This window comes from Schistocerca americana, chromosome 4 (assembly GCF_021461395.2).
Source record: "Schistocerca americana isolate TAMUIC-IGC-003095 chromosome 4, iqSchAmer2.1, whole genome shotgun sequence".
Classification (NCBI taxonomy): Eukaryota; Metazoa; Arthropoda; class Insecta; order Orthoptera; family Acrididae; genus Schistocerca; species Schistocerca americana.
The window spans coordinates 785,768,211-785,793,033 of NC_060122.1; the positions used below are offsets into that span (position 1 = coordinate 785,768,211).

The window sequence follows — 24,823 nt, forward strand, 5'->3', positions numbered from 1 at the left end:
TGTTAGCTTTTTCCTCGCGGTCGTCCGGCAGTTGAACGTTGCTTCTGGTTGGAGTAGGTCGTGTTTAAAATGGCTGCGCAGATTCAGAATCCCGCCAAATGCGAAGTGCGCTCCGTCATACATTTTCTTTATGCAAAAGGTCAGCGACCATCGGATATTCACAAAGAAATTGTATCTGTTTATGGGAGCATTATGAATCGACAAAATGTAACGAAATGGTGTCGTCATTTCTCTGAAGGTAGGACCAATGTTCATGACGAACAAAGAACAGGTCGGCCATCTGTGATCTCTGAAACCCTTCATCGGAGAACGGAGGAAGCAATTCGTGTGAATAGACGTCTCACACTGAAAGAATTGCTTCAGATCATACCAGACGTGTCAATCACAACTCTTTATGATGTTGTGACTGTCAAGTTAGGGTACAGGAAATTGTGTGTGTGCTGGGTTCCAAAACTGTTAGCGGAAGAACACAAAAAGAAAAGGATGGCCTTTGCACTCGACTTCTTCACACACTATGCTGAAGCAGGTGATGAGTTCCTTGATCACATTGTGACAGGTGACGAGAAGTGGGTTTATCACCATACACCTGAACCCAAGCAACAATCAATGCAATGGCGCCATTCGAATTCACCAAAAGCCAAGAAATGCAAAACGTCGATTTCAGTGAAGAAAATCATGGCTTCTGTTTTCTGGGACAGACAAGGCATTCTTCTGTTGGAATTTACGCCTCCTGGAACGACACTTAATGCTGCTGCATATTGCCAGACTTTAAAACGTCTTCGAAGGGCAATTCAAAACAAACGCCGGGGAATGCTGACAAGTGGAGTCCACTTGCTTCATGACAACACTCGGCCTCACACAGCGCTCATAACCAAAGCACTACTCAAACAATTCAAATGGGACGTATTGGACCATCCGCCATACAGCCCGGAACTTGCGCCCACCGACTTCCATGTCTTCCGTTACCTGAAGTCACATCTTGGTGGAAAATCATTCCACGGCGATGAAGAGATCAAAGATGAAGTTGAAATGTGGTTCCGACAACAGGCGGCAACCTTCTATGATTGTTGGATACAAAAGCTTGGGCACCGACTTAACAAATGTATGGATAACAGGGGTTATTATGTCGAAAAATAACAAATAATGCAGTTAATAAGATGTAACTGACGTTTCCTAATTAATGTTCTATTTAAGGACTGCGAGCCACTGTATCTTTACTTTTCGAAATGCCCTCGTATCTACAGTGCTCAACACAGTGCAGCAGCTACTGGCCAACACTGCATGTCCAATGGAACAAGCAACACCTACAGCAGCTATGCCATCGTCTTGGCAGTTTCATGAACAAGAAGAAGAATGGCTCAAGTGGTTGCAACAGTTTGAAGCCACATAATGGCTCACAATGTACCAGGTACTGTGAAACTATCCTATTTCTTGTCCACAGCAGGAAATGTAGTGTTCACACTTATCCAGAAGTTATATCCTAAAGCCACTCTGAGTGAACTTTCATATGATCAGGTTGTAGATTCGCTAACTACACTACTGGCCATTAAAATTGCTACACCAAGAAGAAACACAGATGATAAACGGGTATTCATTGAATAAATATATTATATTAGAACTGACATGTGATTACATTTTCACGCAATTTTGGTGCGTAGATCCTGAGAAATCAGTACCCAGAAACACCACCTCTGGCCATAATAATGGCCTTGATCCGCCTGGGCATTGAGTGAAACAGAGCTTGGATGGCGTGTGCAGCTACAGCTGTCCATGCAGCTTCAACATTATATCACAGTTCATCAAGAGTAGTGACTGGCGTATTGTGACAAGCCAGTTGCTCAGCCACCATTGACCAGAATTGGTGAGAGATCTGGAGAATGTGCTGGCTAGGGCAGCAGTCGAACATTTTCTGTATCCAGAAAGGGCCGTACAGGACCTGCAACATGCGGTCATGCATTATCCTGCTGAAATGTAGGGTTCCGCAGGGAAAGAATGAAGGGCAGAGCCACGGGTCATAACACATCTGAAATGTAACGTCCAATGTTCAAAGTGCCGTCAATGCGAACAAGAGGTGACCCAGATGAGTAACCAATGGCACCCCATACCATCACGCCGGGTGATACTCCAGTATGGCAATGATGAATACACGCTTCGTATGTGCGTTCACCGCGATGTCGCCAAACACGGATGTGATCATCATGATACTGTAAACAGAACCTGGATTCATCCGAAAACATGACGTTTCGCCATTCGAGCACCCAGGTTCGTCATTGAGTACACCATCGCAGGCGCTCCTGTCTGTGATGCAGCGTAAAGGGTAACCGCAGCCATGGTTTCCGAGCTGACAGTCCATGCTGGTGCAAACTTCGTCGAACTGTTCGTGCAGATGGTTGTTGTCTTGCAAAAGTCGCCATCTGTTGACTCAGGGATCGAGACGTGGCTGCACGATCCGTTACAGCCGTGCGGATAAGATGCCTGTCATCTCGACTGCTGGTGATACGAGGCCGTTGGGATCCAGCACGGCGTTCCTTATTACCCTCCTGAACCAACCGATTCCATATTTGGCTAACAGTTATTGGATCTCGACCAACGCGAGCAGCAGTGTTGTGATATGATAAACCGCAATCACGATAGGCTACAATCCGACCTTTATCAAAGTCGGAAACGTGATGGTACGCGTTTCTCCTCCCTACACGAGGCATCACAACAACGTTTCACCAGGCAACGCCGGTCAACTGCTGTTTGTGTATTAGAAATCGGTTGGAAACCTTCGTCATGTCAGCACGTTGTAGATGTCGGTTAAATTTCGCGTCTGTAGCACGTCATCTTCGTGGCGTAGCAATTTTAATGGCCAGTGGTGTATTATGATCAACAAGTGAATGTAGTAGCAGCTTAGTATCAGTTATTTAATTGTAAAAAACGGTCAGAACAAACTTATCACGAGTGAGTAACAGATTTTCAGAGTATGATGAGGAAATGCAAATTCAAATGTGCTTGTGGTGCTTTATATTCAGACATCATGTTGTGTGAGGCAATCGTGTACAGTGTACCTGATGTCAAACTCGGGGAACAGATTTTGAAACACTCCCATCCATCATTTTAGCAGGTAGTGCAAATACTAGATCAGTACGACTCAGGTGGCTTATAGGCAGATAAATTTGAGCACCCAGCATCTTGTCGGGTTGAGTCCCATGTCTGCAACTGGCCCATTCGGCAGCGGCACCTTGCGCTCGCAATGCTGAGTAAACAGTGCTCCATGCCGCGTAAGCAGCTCGCTCAACAGATGGTTCAAATGGCTCTGAGCACTATGGGACTTAACTTCTGAGTCATCAGTCCCCTAGAACTTAGAACTACTTAAACCTAAGTAACTTAAGGACACCACACACACATCCATGCCCGAGGTCGCTCAACAGGTGGCTACACAGGCGAACAGAGTTACGTCTTGCTCTCGGTGTTACTCATGGCACAAACGCAAAGGCTTCCCCTTCTGTCAAGCTCAGTGTTACGCCTGCCGCAAGGAAGGACATTTACAATCTCTATGTTTGCAACAGAACAAACATAAGAATTCGGCCCACTCACAAAAATCTAGTCACAAGGTCCATATCATTAATGGAGTATATTCAAAGTCTGCAACAGGCATTTGCAAAACTGGCACACGAATAGTTTCGTCAGTGATATGCCAGTCCAATAAACTTTTTGCTCATTTGCTTCTTTGAGGGAAATGTGTGAAATTTCAGTTGGACACGGGTGCCTCTGTCACATTGCTAAATCGTCACAAATATGAACTGTTAGGCTCCCCAAGCCTGTCTAAAACTAGCACACAACTGACAGCTTATAACAGACAAGTCATTCCTGTTCTTGGAAAATGTACTTTGCCTGCCATGTACCGCTTGCATACGCTAACAGTGACTTTTATGGTGCTACAATCACGCGATTGTGACAACATATTTGGTCTTGATTCATATGATTTGTTTGGCTCTGGCATTCAGGACAATGTGTTGTCAGTGTCTGCATTCCATGCACAAGACAGTGTAGCTAGCTTGCTAAAAGAATTGCCAGAACTCTTTTCTGAAGGTTTAGGCAAGGCTAACAATTTTGTTGCACATATTACTTTGAAAGACAAAGCTCAGCCGAAATTTTGCGGGTTCAGAACTGTTCCCATTGCATTACAGGACAAAGCCACTGCTGAACTTAAAGAACTGCAAGATAGCGGAGCCATTGCGCCCATACAAGCCAGTCAATGGGCAAGTCCACTGGTTTTGCTCCCCAAACCTTCAGGTCGCATTCACCTCTGTGTTGACTTTACAGTCAACCCACAAACTGTGATTGATACTTACCTATTGCCACCCCCGGAGTATCTCGTGGACAGATTAGGCGCTGGTCGCTACTTTTCAAAAATTGATTTGGGCGACGCGTATGTTCAAATACCGCTCAATGAAGAATCTCAAAAACTGTGTATAGTAAATACTCATTTGGGCTTGTTTAAACATTTGCATTTGCCTTTTGGCAGTGCTTCCGCAGCCGCCATTTTGTAACGGTATTTGGAACTGCTGACTGTTCAAGTGCCAAACTGTTCAAAATATTTGGACGATATTGTTGTAGTAGGTCGTACACCTGAAGATCACATTGCAAATTTGCGTGTTTTGTTTAGTGTGTTATCTGAGTGTGTAGACTGGACAGTTGTAATTGTTTTAAACTTGAGTTGCAATATCTCGATCTTGTCAGAAACAATCAAGATGTACATCCTCTTCAGTCACATTTGTTAGCCAGACGAGATTTGCCAGTTCCTCGCAATGTCGCAGAATTGCAGTCACTCTTAGGGAAAATGGAATACAGGGTGTCCCAAAAAGAATGACCCGATTTTATCTAGTAATAAGATTGAGACAAATGTCACTAGGTAACTGAAACAGCGCTAGATGTAATCGGCATGGTCTAGAGTTTCTGAAAAAATCCGCTAGATGTCGCTACGAGCGCTGACCTGGAGAGTCCAGCCAGTCTCGCGCAATATGGCCTCCGCGCAACAGAAGGCGTATTGTGTTATTGAATTTAGTCGTACTCAGTCAGTGATCGCAGTTCAGCGGGCGTTTCATATTCGATTTCGTGCTAAACCACCATCACCAAAGAACATTCAACGGTGGTATAAACAGTCTGGAGAATAAAGGGTGCCTCTGTAAAGGCAAAAGTCCTGGCCAACCACAAATTCCTGAACAAACATGTAGTTATCGTGGAGAGAGTGCTGTAAAACATGTTTTCGATCATTTTATTTGCATTCCAGCCTGCGTTCGAAGAGAAATAGCGTAATTTTAGTTCCATTTCTGGCTTACATTTGAAGAGAAATGGCATAATTTTAGTGTACTTTGCAGTGTGTTATTGTTACGGCGTAACATCAAGTGCCGGCACGTCGGCCTGGAATGTTACAGCAGAGAGGGCTGTGAGACGACGTCAGCCAATGGTATGAACTGTTGTGTTTTGCTTGTATTGAAATTGTATATACCAAAGGACATTGATTATTTGCATGTCGCCAATTGCTTGTGACACCTCTTTGTGAAAACGCAAAGTTAAGTATTGTCAATTTAACTTACTGTAATAAACTCCATTAATAAGATTTGCTCTAATTGTTCTCTAACTATCCGAGAAAACAGCTTCCTCGGCATGCTATGTTAGGCGAGTGGACAGGATGTGACAGTTATGGCGTATTAGCACATTACAACTGGCTGCCACTTGTAATTTGCGCTCCATTTTCAACAAAAGCTAGTTTTTCACGTATCTCAATGTTTATGACTTCATATCTCCTGAACAATGATGTAATTTTGCAGGTGCATTCAGTCATACATGTGAATACTGTCTGCAAAATACACTGATAAGCCAAATCATTATGAACACTGCAACGCGCAATGTTGGATGTCGCCTGGTGGCGTTCTGTGCACGTTACACTGTAACAGAAGTATGTAAGCTGAGCTGATACGCACGGGGGATCACCCTATCGAAGATATGGGCTGTAAATGCAGAAATCCATCGAGCTGGGCTAATTTTACAAAAGGGCAGATTGTTATTACGCAGAGCCTGTGGACGAGTAGCTCGAAAACGACGGAAACGGTCGAATTGTCAAATTGTCATATACTAGTGTCGTGGGCGTCTACGGAAAGAGACAGAAGAACAGTGAAACTACCACCAGGCTTTAAATACAGATCTACATCTACATAGATACTCCGCAAGCCACTGTACGATGCGTGGCAGAGCATACCCTGTACCATTACTTGTCATTTCCCCTCCTGCTCCACTCACAAGTAGAGCTAGGGAAAAAGACTGTCTTTTCACCTCAATATGACCCCTAATTTCTTATATCTTACCTTCGTAGTCCTTACGTGCGATGTATGTTGGCGGCAGTAGAATCGTTTGGCAGTCAGCTTCAAATGCCGGTACTCTAAATTTTCCCAGTAGTGTTTCTCGAAAAGAACGTCGCCTTCCGTCCAGCGATTCCCATTTGACTTCCTGAAGCATGTCTCTAACAATTACGTGTTGTTCGAACCTAGCGGTAAAAAAGCTAGGAGCCCACCTCTGAATTGCTTTGCTATCTTCTTTCAATCCGACCTGGTACGGATCCCAAACCCCCGAGCAGTACCCAAGAATAGGTTTCATCAGTGTCCTATAGGCGGTGTCCTTTACATGTGGACCACTCTTTCCTAAAATTCTTCCAATAAACTGAAGTCGACCATTTGCCTTCCCTAACACAGTTTTCACTTGCTCGTTCCACCTCACATCACTTTCCAATGTTACACCCAGATATTTAAGTGACTCGACTATGTCAATCAGGACACTAGTAATACTGTATCTGAAAATTACAGGTTTGTTCTTCCCACTCATCCAAATTAAATTACATTTTTCTGCATTTAGGGCTAGCTGCCATTCATCACCCCAACTGGAAATTTTTTCTAAGTCGCCTTGCATCTTGCTACAGTTACTTAACTTCGACACCTCAGCATACACCACGGCATCATCGACAAAAAACCATAGACTGTTGTCAATCCTGACCGCCAAATCATTTATGAGTATGTATACAGAGAACAACAGCGGTCCTATCACACTTCCCTGGGGCACTCCTAACGAAACCCTTGTCACTGATGAACACTCACCGTCGAGGACAACATACTGGGTTCTAGTATTTAAGAAGTCTCTGAGCTACTCACATATCTGTGAACTTATTCAGTACGCTCGTACCTTCGTTAACAGCTTGCAATGGGTCACTGCGTCAAATGCTTTCTAGAAATCTAGAAATGCGGAACCTGCCTGTTGCCCTCCATCCATAGTTCTCAGAATATCATGTGAGTAAAGGGCAAGCTGAGTTGCGCAAGAGCAATGCTTTCTAAAACCACGCTGATTCGTGGACATAAGCTTCTTACACTCAAGAAAGTTTACTACATTCTAACTGAGAATATGTTCACAGATTCTGCAGGAAACAGCAGTTAGGGATTTTGTTCTGTAATTTTGCTGGTCCTTTCTTTTACCTTTCTTGTATACTGGAGTCACCTGCGCTTTTTTCCAGTCGCTTGGGACTTTGAGGTGGGTGAGAGATTCACGACAAATGCAAGCTAGGTAAGGGGCCAAGGTTGTAGGGTGCTCAAACAGTTGGACGTTCTCACATAACATCTGGTAGGGAGGCTTGTCTGCCTTAAAGTAGGATAGATGGTGATCTGTGGCATCTGTGCTGAAAGAGCACAATGCTGGTGCACGCACAAGTGTTACGGAGCATACCGTTCATTGTACATTATTGAACTTGCAGCTCCTCAGCAGACCACCTCAATGTGTTCACATGTTGACACAGCGACATAACCGATTATGGTTGCAGTGGGCACAGGATGATCGGGATTGAACCATTGGCCATTGGATGCGTTTCAGCTCTTTGGATGAATCACATTTTTGCTACACTATGTCGATAGTCGTCTCAACACACGCCGTTAACGAGGAGAAGGGCGGCTCGAAATGTGCAGCGCGGCATGCTGGTGGTGGGAGCACTGTTATCCTATGGGAGACTTTCTCTTGCACTTCCACTGGACCTTTGGTAGTAATTGAAGACACGCTGACAGCTGCGAACCATCTGCATCCCTTCATGCTTGATGTCTTCCCTGATGGCGACACCATCTTTCAGTAGTATAACTATCTGTCTCTCGGAGCCAGAACTGTGCTACAGTAGTTTGAGGAGCATTGGAATGAACTCACGTTGATGTCTGGGCGACCAAATTCGCCTGATGTAAATCCTATGAAACCCGTCTGGGTCGCTATTGGGGGCCGTCGCCGCACACGCAAATCAGCGGCCCGTTATTTACGCCAATTACGTGACCTGTCCGTAGACATCTACTGCCACGTGCCTCCACTACCTACCAAAAAACTGTCGGATCCCTGATACGCAGCCGGCCGTTGTGGCCCAGCGGTTCTAGGCGCTTCAGTCCGGAACCACGCTGCTGCTCCGGTCGCAGGTTCGAATCCTGCCTAGGGCATGGATGTGTGTGTTGTCCTTAGGTAGTTAGGTTTAAGTAGTTCTAAGTCTAGGGGACTGATGACCTCAGAGGTTAAGTCCCATAGTGCTTAGAGCCATTTGAACCTGATACGCAAAATCAGTGATGTATTTCGTTCCGTAGGCGGACAAACAAGCTATTAAGCAGGTAGTGAAAATGTATTGTCTTGTCAGTGTATATTGCGAGTAGAGTTAGCAGTAAACGACTAACAAATTAAAATGTCATGACCGAGGCACAAGTTTTACTGCATGAACAGCGAAAAAGTAGTAAATGATAAACTTTTTTTCCTTTCATCATTTTGTGGATGGTGTCAACGAGAATAAATTTGGTAAAGGTTTGAAATTATGTGTAAAGTTTGTTGGAAGTCACTAAGTGCTTTCATTCTCAAATATTGGATGAATGAAGCGTAGGTATCTGTGCGCCATCAGCTACGCTGCCTTTAGAAAAACACGCGATTTTAACTGTAATACTTGCCTCACTGTATTAAACTTTTAATATAAGAGTACCTCTCGACGAGAAGATAATGATAACAGTATAAATTTTTAAAGTCGGTCAATAATTATGCGAAATTTTGATATTCAAACTTTTGTTGCCCCTGGAAGTTCGTACATAGGCAACCTGCAACTAGTTTGTCGCCGTGTCGCTGCCACAGCCGACTGATGTGTCTACTACAAGAGCTCCTGTCACTGACATTGCTTCACCTCTCGACAGTGCATCACATAACGAACATACCCAGTTCCCCTGTTTTCTTGTAGCTGTCGGCGCCCGAGAAATTCTGCAATGCAAAACTGCAAAAGCAGAATTCGACTCAGTGATCCGAACAGGCACATCGTGACTATCAGAAAGCAATTCTACTTTTCCCTTCATCTGGTGCCAAAGAATACAGACAGCTGACGCCCATGTGGCAACTACGGAGGATTCAACGCTTGGACAACTGCCGACTGTTACCGTGTGCGGCACATCGGAAATTCTGTATGTCCACTATAGTGGCACACCATTTTCTCAACATTGGACCTAGTAAAAGCCTATAATCAAATACCTATGTAACAGAGGACATCCATGAAGCTGCAGATACTACACCTTTTGTACTATTTGAATTCCAACACATGTCTTATGACCTAACAAGTGCTGCATAGACTTTTCAGCACTATGTTGATTAAGTTTTGCGGGGATTGGGATTCTGCTTTGCGTATGTTGATGCTATTTTGGTGGCACTGCCATCGTCAGAAGAACATGAAAGACATCTACGCATAGTCTGCTTTGGGACTTGTAACTGGAATCCTCATAGATGTGGCTAAATGCGTCCTAGGTGCTAACAAAGTAACATTCCTGGGATTGAAACTTCCTGGCAGATTAAAACTGTGTGCCGGATCGAGACTCGAACTTGGGACCTTTGCCTTTTGCTGGCAAGTGCTCTACCAACTGAGGTACCCAAGCACGACTCACACCCCGTCCTCACAGCTTTAATTCCGCCGGTACCTCGTCTCCTACCTTCCAAACTTCGCAGAAGCTCTCCTGCATACCTTTCAGAACTAGCACTCGTGGAAGAAAGGATATTGTGGAGACATGGCTTAGGCACAGCCAAGGGGATGTTTCCAGAATGAAATTTTCACTCTGCAGTGGCGTGTGCGCTGATATGAAACTTCCTGGCAGATTAAAACTGTGTGCTGTACCGAGACTGGCAGAATTAAATCTGTGAGGTTGGGGTGTGTGTGTGTCGTGCTGGGGTAGCTCAGTTGGTAGAGCACTTGCCCGCAAAAGGCAAAGGTCCCAAGTTCGAGTCTCAGTCGGGCACACAGTTTTAATCTACCAGGAAGTTTCATATCAGCGCGCACTCCGCTGCAGAGTGAAAATTTCATTCTGGATTCCTGGAATTACCGATTTCTGTGGCCCATTCTTATAAGTTAACTGAGTGCATCGCCACACTTCCAACTTATCCAGCTTCGAGAAAGGTGCACTAAGTGTGTCGACACCTGGGAATGATGAACATTTAACACCATCTTTTACCCAGAGCTGCCGAGGCCCAACCGTCACTTCACGACGTCCTCTCTGGCCCCAGAGTGCGTGGTTCCACTCCTGTCACTTGGACTGACGAACTGCACGCAACATTGAAGCCTGCATGACATGCCTCACGCAAGCCACCCTCCAGTCGCTAGCGCCTCACTAGAGATTTTCTCGGACACGTCATCCTGTGCTGTCGGTGCGTGATCCAGCAGAATGTAACAAAGGTACTGGCAACCTTTTGGTTTTCTTTCTCTGAGAAGATGAAAGAGAAGCAGTGCTACTGCCCATTATTTTACGCAGAACTTTTAGCGGTATGTGAAACAGTTAGGCACTTCCTGTTCATGGTGGAAAGACATTCCTTTATTACATGTACAGACCATCAGCCGCCGACTTTCACGTTTCTGCAGCTATGGAATAACTATCCCTCAGTGTGCCTGCCCATTTCTGGTATGCACATCGATCACGTCACGTCGAATTTGCCAGTTCTGAGCCCTCAGTTACATGCCTATACCGAGGCTGCTGAAACTTTGCGCTTGACGTATGCGTTTCAAGTTGGCAGTGTAACAGTTTAATAAGTAAAGAATGAGGAGCGCGAGGCGCTAGGCGTGGGACGCGAACCAATCACTGCCGGTTCTGACGTCGAGGCTCCAGAGTTGCCGGCTTTGCTTGTGTGAACATAAACAACGTGTGCTGTGTATGGGTTCTACAGCATGCTTGCGTTGTGCTGTGTTGTGCTTTGCTTCACTGTGATTAAGAAAGTTCAGATACTCGGAAAATGCCACTGAAAAGAATTTGTTCGCCTAGTGACAATACTGTATCTTGTGATTTATCAGACATTCGCAAATCCTCGCTGAAGGGCACAGTTTGACCTCTTTCTGGTGTATGAAATGTTTACACAGCGCTCGGAAATGCAACCAAGTAGAGACCCATATTACAGGCAAATCCCGCCGCCCTCCCGGAGCAAACTGTTTCACCAGTTGTTTGCCTTGAGAATGGTGCGAGGTTTGACCGCCGAAATATCAGCTATGGACGACAGTACGTCCGAACAGCATTCTGGAGAGCTGTACAAACACTCGCTACACCGATCTACTAACGATCCACCCTGGGCATTAAGTTCTTGCAGTGCGGCGTCTAATTCCGATGCTCAAGCTTTAACAGCTACACATATGAGAGACACGGAGGAAGTTTCTCACTAGGGGGAGAGGGGAGGGTGCCAAAAAGGGAAGTGTGTGGTAGGGAAGGAAATCCACAGAGCAGTGGGGTCCACCAAACTGTTGGAGGACTCTGAATTACATCTGACATTATTTGGGGAAAACTCGGCTCCTCTTTTCCGTATTTTATCTAAATCGTTTTAGGCAAAGCCCTGGTGATTCCTCCAGTAAAACTGCGAACGATTCTGTATCTCATATTTTTCCAGCTGTGCAAGTGCTTCTCCTCTAATGATCAATACATAGATGGGACTTTAGAGTCCAATCCTTCCCACTTTGAGATAAATCTGTAGATTGGGAGGTCGGTCAACTAATGAAGAGGTATGAATTGAGCTGGACAGAAAAATTTAAGGCACAAAGTAAATGCAAAGAGGGTTTGATTAATAGGACACATCTAGAGGCATCAAAAAGTGGTTATAGAGAGAAGTTTGACAGGTCAAAATTATAGAGCGAGACCAAGGCTTTACTATAATAAATAGTTTTAACTGGATATAAGTTGGTTTACCTATGTGGGGCTGAAAAGACTTGAACAGCATAGCGTAGCACAGATAGCTACTTCAGACTAGTCTTCGTACTGTAACGTAGCAAGTTATTACGAGATGACATTCCTTGCTGTAATGCACGCAGCCGTTTGGTACGGTTACTGCAGGATGGCTACGTTTTTTTTTTTTTTTTTTTTTTTTTTCTTTTTGCTCACAGCGCAGTCGATGCTGTCTGCCGTAAGAACTGCATAGAGTAACATTCAGTCAGTACGAAAATTCATACCCTCTACGAATCTAAATAACCCATATTAGTTATTATTAGATTTTGTTCAAATTTGGTACACAGCCTTTTGTTATTAATGGAATGATGCTGTCAAAATTTCAGATTTTTATTTATTATAGTTCCGGAGACAATGAAAATTACCTAACAGTTCTAAAACCGACGCTCATGTTTTAAAACCAGTTAAGAACAATAACAAATTGACTTTCATTATCATTTGAAGCCATTACAAATTTATCAGTGCATAAAATCAATTAATTAGAATTTTCTTTTCAAAACTTTAGTTACTTTATATTACGTAATATAAAAATCGCTCAAAATTATTATTTGCTTATAGTTTTGCTGTGTGAGTGCATAAGAATGATTGAGAGATTGTATGTGGGACATACGTTAAAACTTAATGTCATTTTATGTAAGGCCTTGACAAACGAACTGTGGGAAAGTTATGGTGCAACCACGATTCAGATGACGTATGTCGGTGTGAGCTTGCTTTTGTATAAAAGCAGCCAGAATGAAAGTTAGAGGCGGAGTAAGTTTATTTATCAATTTGGAGAATATTTTGAACGTCGCTTATTTTGATTATACTATATACTAGAAATTGAAGTTTTAATGACATTAATTACTGTCAGATTAGTGATTGGATATGGCAAGTTTTGCCGCCAGCATGATCTGGAAGGAACATTCCGATTGGTCATTTAGATCAACAGCCAATCAGAATTAAGCTGTTCCCGCGCGAATATAGTGAGCTGAGAGAGTAGAGGATCTCGAGATAGTCGCTTGCTAACCGGCCTACGGATAACATCGTAAAAATAGTCTGTAAGACGAAGAACTAGAGAGTTCATTTCGGTTAGAACGTGTCATGAGTGAAGGACTGGAGTTTCGAACAATTTAATGAAAGTTTGGTGTTTCTAAATTTAACAGTTGGAGATTTATGAGCGTGTGAACTTCCTGGTCGTAGTAACAATTCCGCGTGGCATATTTCGTGCTCTGTACGCAATACTTTATCGAGCACTTCTTGCTAAGAAGAGCACTGAAACGACGGAATGTTAACTCGTGAAGAGTGGTGGGTCTGTGACTGATAGATCGTGGCCGGCCGCTGTGACAGAGTGGTCTAGGCGCTTCAGTCCAGAACCGCGCTGCTGCTACGGTCGCAGGTTCGAATCCTGCCTCAGGCATGGATGTGTGTGACGTCCTTAGGTTAGTTAGGTTTAAGTAGTTCAAGTGTAGGGGACTGATGATCTCAGACGTTAAGTCCCATAGTGCTCAGAGCCATTTGAACCATGTGTTAGATCGTGTAAATTAGTCGGGTCGGACTTGCAAAAATTCTGGCTGCTTTTCTAGTGAAAATTTGTTGTACAGTGAATTTCGAAGGATAAAGTTCACCATATTAAAAATTAATATAAACATTAAATATAAAAATTAATTTCATGTGTTTCCATATGAATAAAAATCAGATTCAATATAATTTTTAAATGCTTTCTGCAAGTAGACTGCATCCTCCGAACGCCCGATTTTTTTAATATGAACTTCCAGGAACTGACTTTTAACTCGAGTTATGCGGCCTCTGTGTGGTAGGCATTAGGTAGCGGTTTCATCAAAGCTGCTTTACACTGCCTAGCACGTATCTGCTACTACAGAGTGAAGGTACGTCAGAAGGAAGGAATATCGAGGTAGGTGGACTTAACGAAAATTCAGAGAGAGAACGAAGACGGTAGACCCCGCCCCACTGCAGTACTTAAAATAACAACAGCAACAGCATATCAACTGCTGGTTAACTTAAAAATTCAGTCTCTCAGGCGATACAATACAAGCGTGATGCAACATCTGGATCTAGCGTCAGTTGCTTGTCTTGTACATATGGATACCGGTCTACCCAAAAAATAGACGCAACACACCGTTACAATTGCTTCTCACAAGCGGTTCACGTCACCACAGCGGATAGCTTATTTTATTCATGCTGTTTTCCAAAAATCTCGATTTGGCAGAATTGTTATTATACAGGGTGATTCAAAAAGAATACCACAACTTTAAAAATGTGTATTTAATGAAAGAAACATAATATAACCTTCTGTTATACATCATTACAAAGAGTATATAAAAAGGTTTTTTTTTCACTGAAAAACAAGTTCAGAGATGTTGAATATGGCCCCCTCCAGACACTCGAGCAAAATCAACCCGATACTCCAACTCGTTCCACACTCTCTGTAGCATATCAGGCGTAACAGTTTGGATAGTTGCTGTTATTTCTCGTTTCAAATCATCAATGGTGGCTGGGAGAGGTGACCGAAACACCATATCCTTAACATACCCCCATAAGAAAAAATCGCAGGGGGTAAGATCAGGGCTTCTTGGAGGCCAGTGATGAAGTGCTCTGTCACGGGCTGCCTAGCGGCCGATCCATCGCCTCGGGTAGTTGACGTTCAGGTAGTTACGGACAGATAAGTGCCAATGTGGTGGCGCTCCATCCTGCTGAAATATGAATTGTTGTGCTTCTTGTTCGAGCTGAGGGAACAGCCGATTCACTTCTGCCATACTAAATAACACAAAAAGCTTTCTGTTGAGCGGTCGCCATCTTAGCATCAACTGACGCTGACGCCTGTCAACAGCGCCTCAAGCGAACAAATGTACAACTAAATGAAACTTTATAGCTCCCTTAATTCGCCGACAGATAGTGCTTAGCTCTGCCTTTTGTCGTTGCAGAGTTTTAAATTCCTAAAGTTGTGGTATTCTTTTTGAATCACCCTGTATGTAGCAGTTAATATAACAGCAGCCTATTCCTGCTCAAGAGACGAAACCAGAGACGGTAGTGATGTTGGATGCCAGGAGTCTCGAGCAAAGTCGACATCCCAACTCATTCCAAAAGCGTTCCACTGGGTTCAGATGCCGGCCATGTGGCCGAGCGGTTCTAGGTGCTTCATTCTGGAACCGCGCGATCGCTACGGTCGCATGTTCGAATCCTGCCTCGGGCATGGATGTGTATGATGTCCTTAGGTTAGTTAGGTTTAAGTAGTTCTACGTTCTAGGGGCTGATGACCTCAGATGTTAAGTCCCATAGTGCTCAGAGCCATTTGAACCATTTGGGTTCAGGTCGGAACTCTGGGTAGGTTAGTCTATTTCAGGAATGTTATTCTCCACAACCCATTGCCTCACAGATGTAGCTAGGCGACAGGATGCATCGTCATGCTGATACAATCAGTCATCGTCGCCAAACTATCCTTCTACGGCAAAATCCTCGAATCGCGTTATATGACTTCGCTGGAGACTCCTAGCGTCCAACATCACTACCTTCTCTGTTTTTGGTTCTTTAGTAGGAATAGGCTGTTATTCTTCCACAGACATTCAAGACGCCTCACTGAAATTATCTTCATCAGAATTCAAGCTATCGTAGAGGCGAAGGGTGGACTTCCTCCATATTACGTTCGCTAATAGGTGTCCGGATACTTTTGACCAGCTACTGTGTTCGGAGTGCGGAGCGCAAGGCCAGACTGTAGTGGCATGTACTCAGTGAAGAGAACGAGCTACTTCAGTCTGGTCGAATTCTGTAATTTTGATGCAGTGAGCGTACAGCGTTGATCTAGGTGCAAATTATTTGGAGAAAGCACTTTTCGGGAGGAGTCGGACAACATATTACTTCACTCATATACGTCTCGCGCAATGACCACGAGGAGAAAATACGAGAAATTATGCCAATACAGAGGCTTGCCGATTATAATAGGTTTGTTTATAAATAATTCTTGTGCTAGTAGTCACGATTTTTTTATTTACATTTCACACGACGCGTTTCGGGAAATGATTCACATTTTCAAGTGTTTTTTTTGTGTATTATGTCTTTTCTATGTGATGTTGTCGATGTGTGAGTCTGCTTTGTTTCGTTGACTTTACTGCAATATGTAAGAAACACGTGATTTTTTAGTTGTTATCGATATTTTTGTGAAGTTAGTGGCGAAATTTAGAAGAATTTGTACTTACAGTTTCTTATGATCCATTTGTGCAGAGTCTCACACAAACATCACACACAACTTGCTGTACACTTTAAACATCGAAAATATCTTACATAAACAAAACAGTTACAAATATGTTCCTACAAGTAGTCCACACAGGTAACATTATAGGTCTTCCACAGATTGTGATACGTTTTTGTGCAGAGATTATTTATTTTAACAATTTGGATCATAATTTTCTTATACCGATTTTACAATTGTGCTTATTTCTGTGTGTTACTATTTTTTTTATTTAAGTATATTATAACATCTGAGGAAATTCACTGATTCACTTTCAAGTTTTTCTTTTAATATTTTATCTTTATATTTTCCGTAATGTGAATGTATCTCCAGTTCTTCTAGCAAATCCATTTTATGTCCTTTATTTAGCCAGTGGAGTATTTTGACATTTTGCTCTATTTTTCCAAATAGTTGTCCTGTATTGTGTATAGTTAAGATAAACAACCTCTCCACAAAATCATATCGCACTCTGTGGAAGACACATAATGTTATCTCTGTGGACTACTTGTAGGAACATCTTTTGTAACTGTTTTGTTTATGTAAGAGATTTTCGATGTTTAAAGTGTACAGCAAGTTGCGTGTGATGTTCAGTGTTTGTGACTCTCCGTACAAATGGCCCATAAGATAACTATAAGTACAAATTCTTGTAAATTTCGCCACTAACTTCACATAAAGATTGATAACCAACTAAAAAAACCGTGTTTCTTAATTGCAGTGATGTCAACGAAAGGAGGCAGACACTCACACACCGACAACATCACATGGAAATGGCATAATACACACAAAAAATGCACTTGAAAATGGGAATCATTTCATGAAACGCGTTGTGTGAAAAGTAAATAAAGAAAATCGTGACTGTGTAAGCGTATTGTCATATCGCTGGCTTGGTTGCGGAGTGTCTTTGCGAGCAGCCGCGTCTGCGGAGTCGAGCATCGGACACGGAATTGTTGTGTTGTGGGAAGCTCTGCATGTGAGAGGCATTGTTAGTATGGAAGTTGAAGTGTTGCTATACGTGCTATTACAGTAAAGTGATGAAATATGGAAATGATTCAGAGGAAAGTGCGTCAAGATGTAATTAAAAGTGAGCAGTGCCGCCGATAACGTATTTGTGTATCCTCTCGTTGCGTGTCGTACCGTACAGTATCAACCAATCGCGCCGTGTTCGGTCTCTCAGAATGAACTAATGTGAATCAGCAAAAATTAGTTACCACAAAAGAGTGCAAACAAGTGCCAGTGTCTTGTAGCGAGCGTGAGGACGTGCGTTCGAACATCGCGTTTCCGCATTATCAACAATCAGCTGCGTCGCGTCGGTTACACGCACGCTCGTACAAGTGAGAACTGAGAACTGAGTAATTAACTCTATAAACAGTGCTATATCATTAGTAGTGTCGAGGAGGACTGGTGCCAAAAGAAATCTGTGTATGCGTGGCGAGTGTAAGAACTTCCGTTCGATTATTCGGCTTTCGCATCATCAACAATCACCCGCGTCGTGTCGGTTACGCGTACGCACGTGTGACTGGTATTGTGGACTGGTAATCATCCATTAATTGGGATAAATACCTATGAATTAGAATGTAAACAGTGCAACCTGCGACTTTCTTTTATCGTCTCAGAATATAGTTGTTCATACCAGACGTAGAACAGTATTGTGTTTTAACGTCGAGTGGCTCCCCTATACCCGCTTGCATATTTCAATAGGTAATTTCAGGTAAGCGGGGAGCAGCGTGGAGCAGAAAAATACGACCGCCGCGGGATTATCAGGTACGTGGTGTGAACAGGGCTCACGGTCAAGAAACGGAAACAGAAACGACAAGCCAGTATAAGAAGTTCCCCCACCCATTTGTACCCCCGGGCATGTTACAACTGGTAGCAGAAGAGTTATTTATAAACAAACTTATTGTTTTCACAGTCGCAGGCTTTCAAAAACCATTTACAATGGATCATATCAGATTATCTACAATAATACTTTCCGCGCGCTATTCGCGATTGAAACAGGCTTGGACGGCTCAGTTAGTGGTACGAAAAGTGCCCTCCACCGCACACCATTAGATAGCTTGCGGAGTATGACATCGATGTAGAATTATTATGAGTGAAGGCATGTTCTCTAACTAACGTGTTTTTTTATACCTACAGATGATCTGTCGTTTGACAGAAACTGCTAGTTTTTGTACATTGACGTGCACGCGTTTTGCTTAATCGTGATTCTTAAAAATACTTGAAAGCTGCGTAAGAACGCTTCCTTAAAACGATGCGGGTGTCTCATAATTAAAAGTAATTCTCTTTCTTTCAAGGCAGGTGTTGAAATAAAGTCGTAGAGGAAGTGTGTGGTTAATGCAGAAAGAACTCGAACCATTAGACAGCGCGAGTTACCGTAGGTGTCGCCGACGGCGTAGCACTTCCGCGAGTGGTCGTCCCAGACGAGGCCCCTGGGGCAGCGGCAGGTCCTGGAGTCTGCGCGGGAGCACACCAGCACCTCGTCGTGGTAGCCGCAGTCCTCGTCGAAGCGGCACCGCTCGCCGTACTGGCTGCCTGCAACAGGCAAAGGCAAAGGACACGTGTGTACTAGGACTGTTGATATTTTTAAAAATATTGCGAATTCGATATACAGATATTAAAGGTATCATTAACCGGCGTCGATATATTGAGAAGTATCGATAAATAGACGCAAAAGATATCGACGTACATGCTTATAAAAATATCGGTTGCCCATTGTAAATACAGGCTTATTCTAAATGATGGACCCATTTTCAAAACTTCGTATTTATTCAAGTACAAATCCAAAATGAACAAGCTTCATAAGAGGGTGAGTCAAATGAAAACCTTAAATTTGCAATAACAAATCGAAATTTCGCGCCCTTATCCTGTAAGTTGGTAAGCGTGCTACAAACAGCATGCAGAATGGCCTGTAGGTGGCAGCATAGTGCAGATGTACAATTACCGTCGCAGTATCAGCATAAAGATGGCCGCCCCACTTCCGACTTGCACCAGGATAGAACAGCGTTCTGTTATTCGGTGCCGGCCGGAGTGGCCGAGCGGTTCTAGGCGCTACAGTCTGGAGCCGCGCGACCGCTACGGTCGCAGGTTCGAATCCTGCCTCGGGCATGGATGTGTGTGATGTCCTTAGGTTGGTTAGGTTTAAGTAGTTCTAAGTTCTAGGGGACTGATGACCTCAGCAGTTAAGTCCCATAGTGCTCAGAGCCATTTGTTATTCGGTTTTTGCGGAGTGAAGGTGTGAACTCTATTGAAATTCATCGACGAATGAAGGTTCAGTACGGTGACGCATGTTTGTCACAGCAGCGTCTACGAATGGAGTAGGAAGTTCGCAAATGGTGTGACTCCAGCGGAAGATGCTCCTCGTCCAGGTCAGGCACAACGAGTTGTGACTCCACAGAACATTGCAGCAGTTGAAGCCATAGTGAAGGAAAACCGCCGAGTGACACTGAATGACACTGCAGCATGTTTACCGATTAGTCACACCACATTGGGCATGATGTCCTCCAGTTTCACAAAGTGTCTCCAAAATGGGTGCCACGGCAGCTGACTCCTCAAATGAGAGAACGACGTGTTGATGCTTGTGAAGAACTTCTTCAGCGCTTTGAACTAGAAGGTGATGGCCTCCTTGCAAGTATCGTTACTGGGGACGAAACCTGGGTTCACTTCCAGCAACCGGAAACAAAGAGAGCGAGCAAGGAATCGGGTCACTCCTCATCACCAAGACCAAAGAAGTTTCGAACAGAATCATCAGCAAGGAAGGTTATGCTCACTCTCTTTTGGGACAGAAAAGGCGTCATTTTGGAGCATTACATGCCTAGAGGGACCACTGTCACCAGTGCATCATACACAGATCTCCTAAAAAATTATCTGCGGCCTGCAATCAAATCAAAGCGACGGGGATTGCTGTCAGCAGGTGTCCTTTTGCAACTGCAAGGCCCCATACTACCCGTACAATAGTTGCAACAATCACAGACCTGTATTTTGAGTGTCTTCCTCCATCCACCATACTCACCAGACCTTGCCCCAAGTGATTTCCATATGTTTGGACCACTCAAAGACGCAATGGGAGGAAAGAAGTTCTGTTCTGATGAAGAGGCACGCCACACAGTACACGAGTGGTTGCACGGACTACCAAAAGAATTTTTTTCTAAAGGAATTTATGCACTTTGTAAGCGCTGGAGGACTTGCATCGAGCGTGGGGGAGCTTATGTTGGAAAGTGATAAAGCTTTGTACCACTTCTGCACAATAAATAATATTTAAAAAAATATTTAAGGTTTTCATTTGACTCAACCTCGTACTAATGAGAAGAGGAAATTCGAAAGTTTTTTTTCCCATAATTTTTGATATCAATTTAATAAATTTAATAATTTGTAATTAATTAGTTTTTAATAATTATTTAATAATTAGAAATGTGACAAATGTTATAAATGATCAATGTGGCCATCGTTGGCTGGACGGCAAACATCGACATGGTAGTCGAACTTGTCCCACATATGTGAAAGTGTATCTGCTGTTACGAAGTGCACGGAAGCAATGATTGGTTCTGCAGATCCTTCAGAGCGGTTGATAGCTTCGTTCATATAACCCCATAAGAAATAGTCGCAGGGTGTGAGATCAGGAGACCTCGGTGGTCAGAAGTGCAGAGCCAGGTCCCTAAGTCCCCTGCAGTCGATCTAGCGCTGAGGAAGGGAGTCATTTAAGGCTCGTACATCACACTGCCAGTGGGACAGAGCACCATCCTGTTGGAAAATGAAGTCCTGGGAATCTTCCATAACGTGAGGGAACAGTCATTGTTCCAACATGTCCAGGTACGTGAGTCCCGTTCCAGCTCTTGCCGCAAAGAAAAATGGTCCGTAAACCTTTGTACAGAGACGGTACAGAACACATTGATTTTTGGTGAGTCTCTTTCGTGTTGCAGTGGTTAATGTGGATTTTCCAAACCAAATACGCGAATATTGTGTCTGTTGACTTTTCCACTAAGGTGAAACGTCGCTTCATCGCTAAAAATTACATGCTGTAGAAATACGTCATCCTCCATCTTTGCTAGCACATATCCACAAAATACGAGACGCTTCTCTTTGTCATTGGAGTTGAGAGCCTGCACAAGTTGTAATCGGCAGGGCTTGTACAGCAAACGCCGTCTCAGAACTTTCCGTACAGTTGTGACAAAATAAAACACCTACAGCCGGCCTGCATATTCCGGTATAGTAGACGACGCTGAGGAAGATACAGACGCAGCTGTCAGAACACGATTCTTTACCGAATCAGGTCAATGGACTTCCCAATTATAGCACAGTCAGTCTGAATGCCAATAGTATGCCAGAGAACACAGTAACACAAAATATTCAGCCCGTTTTAAAAAATCCGTCAGATTCCATTGGCGGTAATTATGCAGATAATGCAACAAACGAGGCGTCGATGGTTATAAATGATGTCTCCGCACAACAAATCACAACAAAGCTGACACCCGACGCGTCACTTGAAAAGAATACGGAAGTGACGCTTCGAAATCTCGTGCAAATGATGGTTAACCTGAATACTCAGTTCAATGAACAATTTTTCACTGTACAAAAAATACAGGGTGACACCACCACCGAGTTAACACTACCACTGAGTTCAATGAACAATTTTCCAGCACGTGTGACGAGCTTACATCATACACACGTACGACTGATAACCGTTTTAAACAGATAGATACAGATATCAAGGCCTGTGAAAAAGTCTTTCCGATAAAATTGAAGCCATAGCCAGCAATGCGCAGACAGTACCAAACCTTTGAGAGATGACATTAATGCTAGAAGACACCAATTTAGTGAAACCTATAAAAAGCTTACGGATGAAATCCAATCAGTTAATGACAGAATAGATCAACAAGACATTCGATTAGATGAACGTCTTAAAGTTCACACTGAGACCTCAGAAAAGCGACACAAAGACTTTCTCCGTAAACACACAGAGGGAAACAGTTAGTTTTTACAGTCATTAGCAGTACAAAGACAGGAAGTCGAACAGCAGTTGCTCAATAGCTTACAACCCATGTTGACGCTAGTATAAATTCCGTTACAGACGTTGCCACGTCGCAGATCTCACATCCTGTTAAAAAACCCATCGACAATACAGAGAAACATTTTACTGAGAAATTAACCATGACCTCCATTACACAGCATGAAATTGTCAGCTTTACCTTCAACGCTACCGTCAGCAACAGAAGTCTGATAATCTCAGAAAACATTAATGAACCAATTGTGCCTATCAAATCTGATAACAAAGCTAAGTTTCCCACGTCAGGTATTTCATTCCATTCCATTGATACTGACGAAAATACGGCCTGGAGTGACGCACATGCCCGCTCTGTTGAGCCACCCACGCAATCTGAAACAGTTAATAGTGAAGTTATCAAGCCCCATATTAAACATGATGACACTAACAGTAAAGAAGTTTTCTGTCAACCCAAAAATGGTACACACTACACCGCCTTTTGTCATGAAAACTTTCCGTTCATACCACAGCTACCGGCCGCGGTGGCCGAGCGGCTCTAGGCGCTTCATCCCGGAACCGCGCGACTGCTACGGTCGCAGGTTCGAATCCTGGCTTGGGCATGGATGTGTGTGATCTCCTTAGGTTAGTTAGGTTTAAGTAGTTCTAAGTTCTAGGGGACTGATGACCTCAGATGTTAAGTCCCATAGTGCCCAGAGCCATTTGAACCATATTTGAACACCACAGCTTTCCGCTACATCGTGCGCAAACACTTCTGCTCAAGTCAACTTTTGTGCTGATAAATGCTATTCCCCAGTGATCGATTTGCAGACCAGATTCATACAGTGGAATCAATCCTCAACAAATAACTTTTATTTCCCTCAGATTAATGATGCGAGCAGTCAAACATCAGACACCACATTCAGTCTCAACACAGAACAGAGTTTGTTTCCTTCCGTGACGCATACCAGAAATACTAGATTGTCACTAGACCACAACGCTAAATTTTTTGAAGGACACGACGATTTCTCTTAAGCTGACTCTTTGAACTGTGCAACTAATACTGCACAAAAGCAAACTACGTATACCCCTCACAACCCACTAACGTACTTACCAGCCCATTCTGAGAAGCAAAATTTTTCTAACACTTCTGTTCTATCTAGTGTTGCTACGGATTCCTGCGAAACCACGCAATATATCACCATTCAGTTTATACCTTTCAAAGCAGCTACATGTAATCATGACAGTCAGAACCCAATATTAACAGCTACAAGAAGACGATGTCAATTACTACAGAAAATAAAGCACATCACCTTCGTGGTAGTCACATTCAGAATTTCAGCACGAATGCAGATGTTATTTTGAGCAAACAGAGTTTTATTATCGACAATGAGCCAGCCCAATCTGATGTCACAGCCCATAAGAGTGATGGTCACAACCATTCGAATTTATTTCAACAGCCCACTTCTAATTCTAACGAACAGCATATTCACTCTGATTACGTTAGAGAACTACAATTAGCAGCAGCTTTCATAAAGAAATTATCTTCTGGCACAGTTGACCTTACACTGTCAAGCAACATTGGTGATATTTCAGCTAAAATTTGTGAAACTGCTCAGAGTAATACTTTTAGCACCAGTACAGAAAAGCCTAAGTCACGAAAGCAACGTCGTAGGAAGCATATTCAGAAGACCAGTATATATGCAGATGCCATTTTATGTGAACAGGGTTTTATTATCTACGATCAGTCAGTTCTATCTAACGAGACAGGCCTTCAGGACAATGCCAAAAACAGTTCCAAATTATTTTCGCAACAGACTATGCAAGGGAAAGAAAATATTTTATATTCAGTTCACCGTTTATTTAATACAAGCAAACACACTCATTTCGATATACCGACCCCGCACAGTTATCCTATGGAAACTGCAGACATTCAATGAACTGTGGATGAAGCCCGACCAACAGGCGTTACATGCATTAATCAAAAAAGGATAGAGCATTGAGAATGGCTAGTTTCTAGCTGAAATCTAGATCTACCAACAAAATTTAAGAAGGACGACTGATAGCTGAAACCTATTATTTACAAGACTATGGTGACTTGTTTAACTGCTCTTGGATGCTGGACCAACCTACTACAGCTAATGCTCAGATGTCAGACCGCAAAGAATTGGACTTTATAATGCAGCCACGTCTACATGGGTATAAGCTTCTGCCAAACACCAACCTTTCCTGAACAATTTTCCCATTATTTTCGTAACAACTACGGATATACTTTACTCTTAGTTTCACTAAAGTTATGCATCTTCTAGCAACATGAATTTAGAATATTTTGTTTATGACATGATCAGACTTTAAATTGACTAT

General features: G+C 43.2%; 1 protein-coding gene across 1 annotated transcript in view; it reads right to left on the reverse strand.

Annotated features, from left to right (window-relative positions):
• The window catches only part of LOC124612503, a 529,185-nt gene that overhangs the window by 49,321 nt on the left and 455,041 nt on the right, over positions 1-24,823 (reverse strand). Inside the window, exon 3 of the mRNA XM_047140744.1 lies at positions 18,859-19,017. Within this exon, the coding sequence (XP_046996700.1) occupies positions 18,859-19,017 (159 nt within the window). The remainder of the gene's footprint in view (positions 1-18,858; positions 19,018-24,823) is intronic.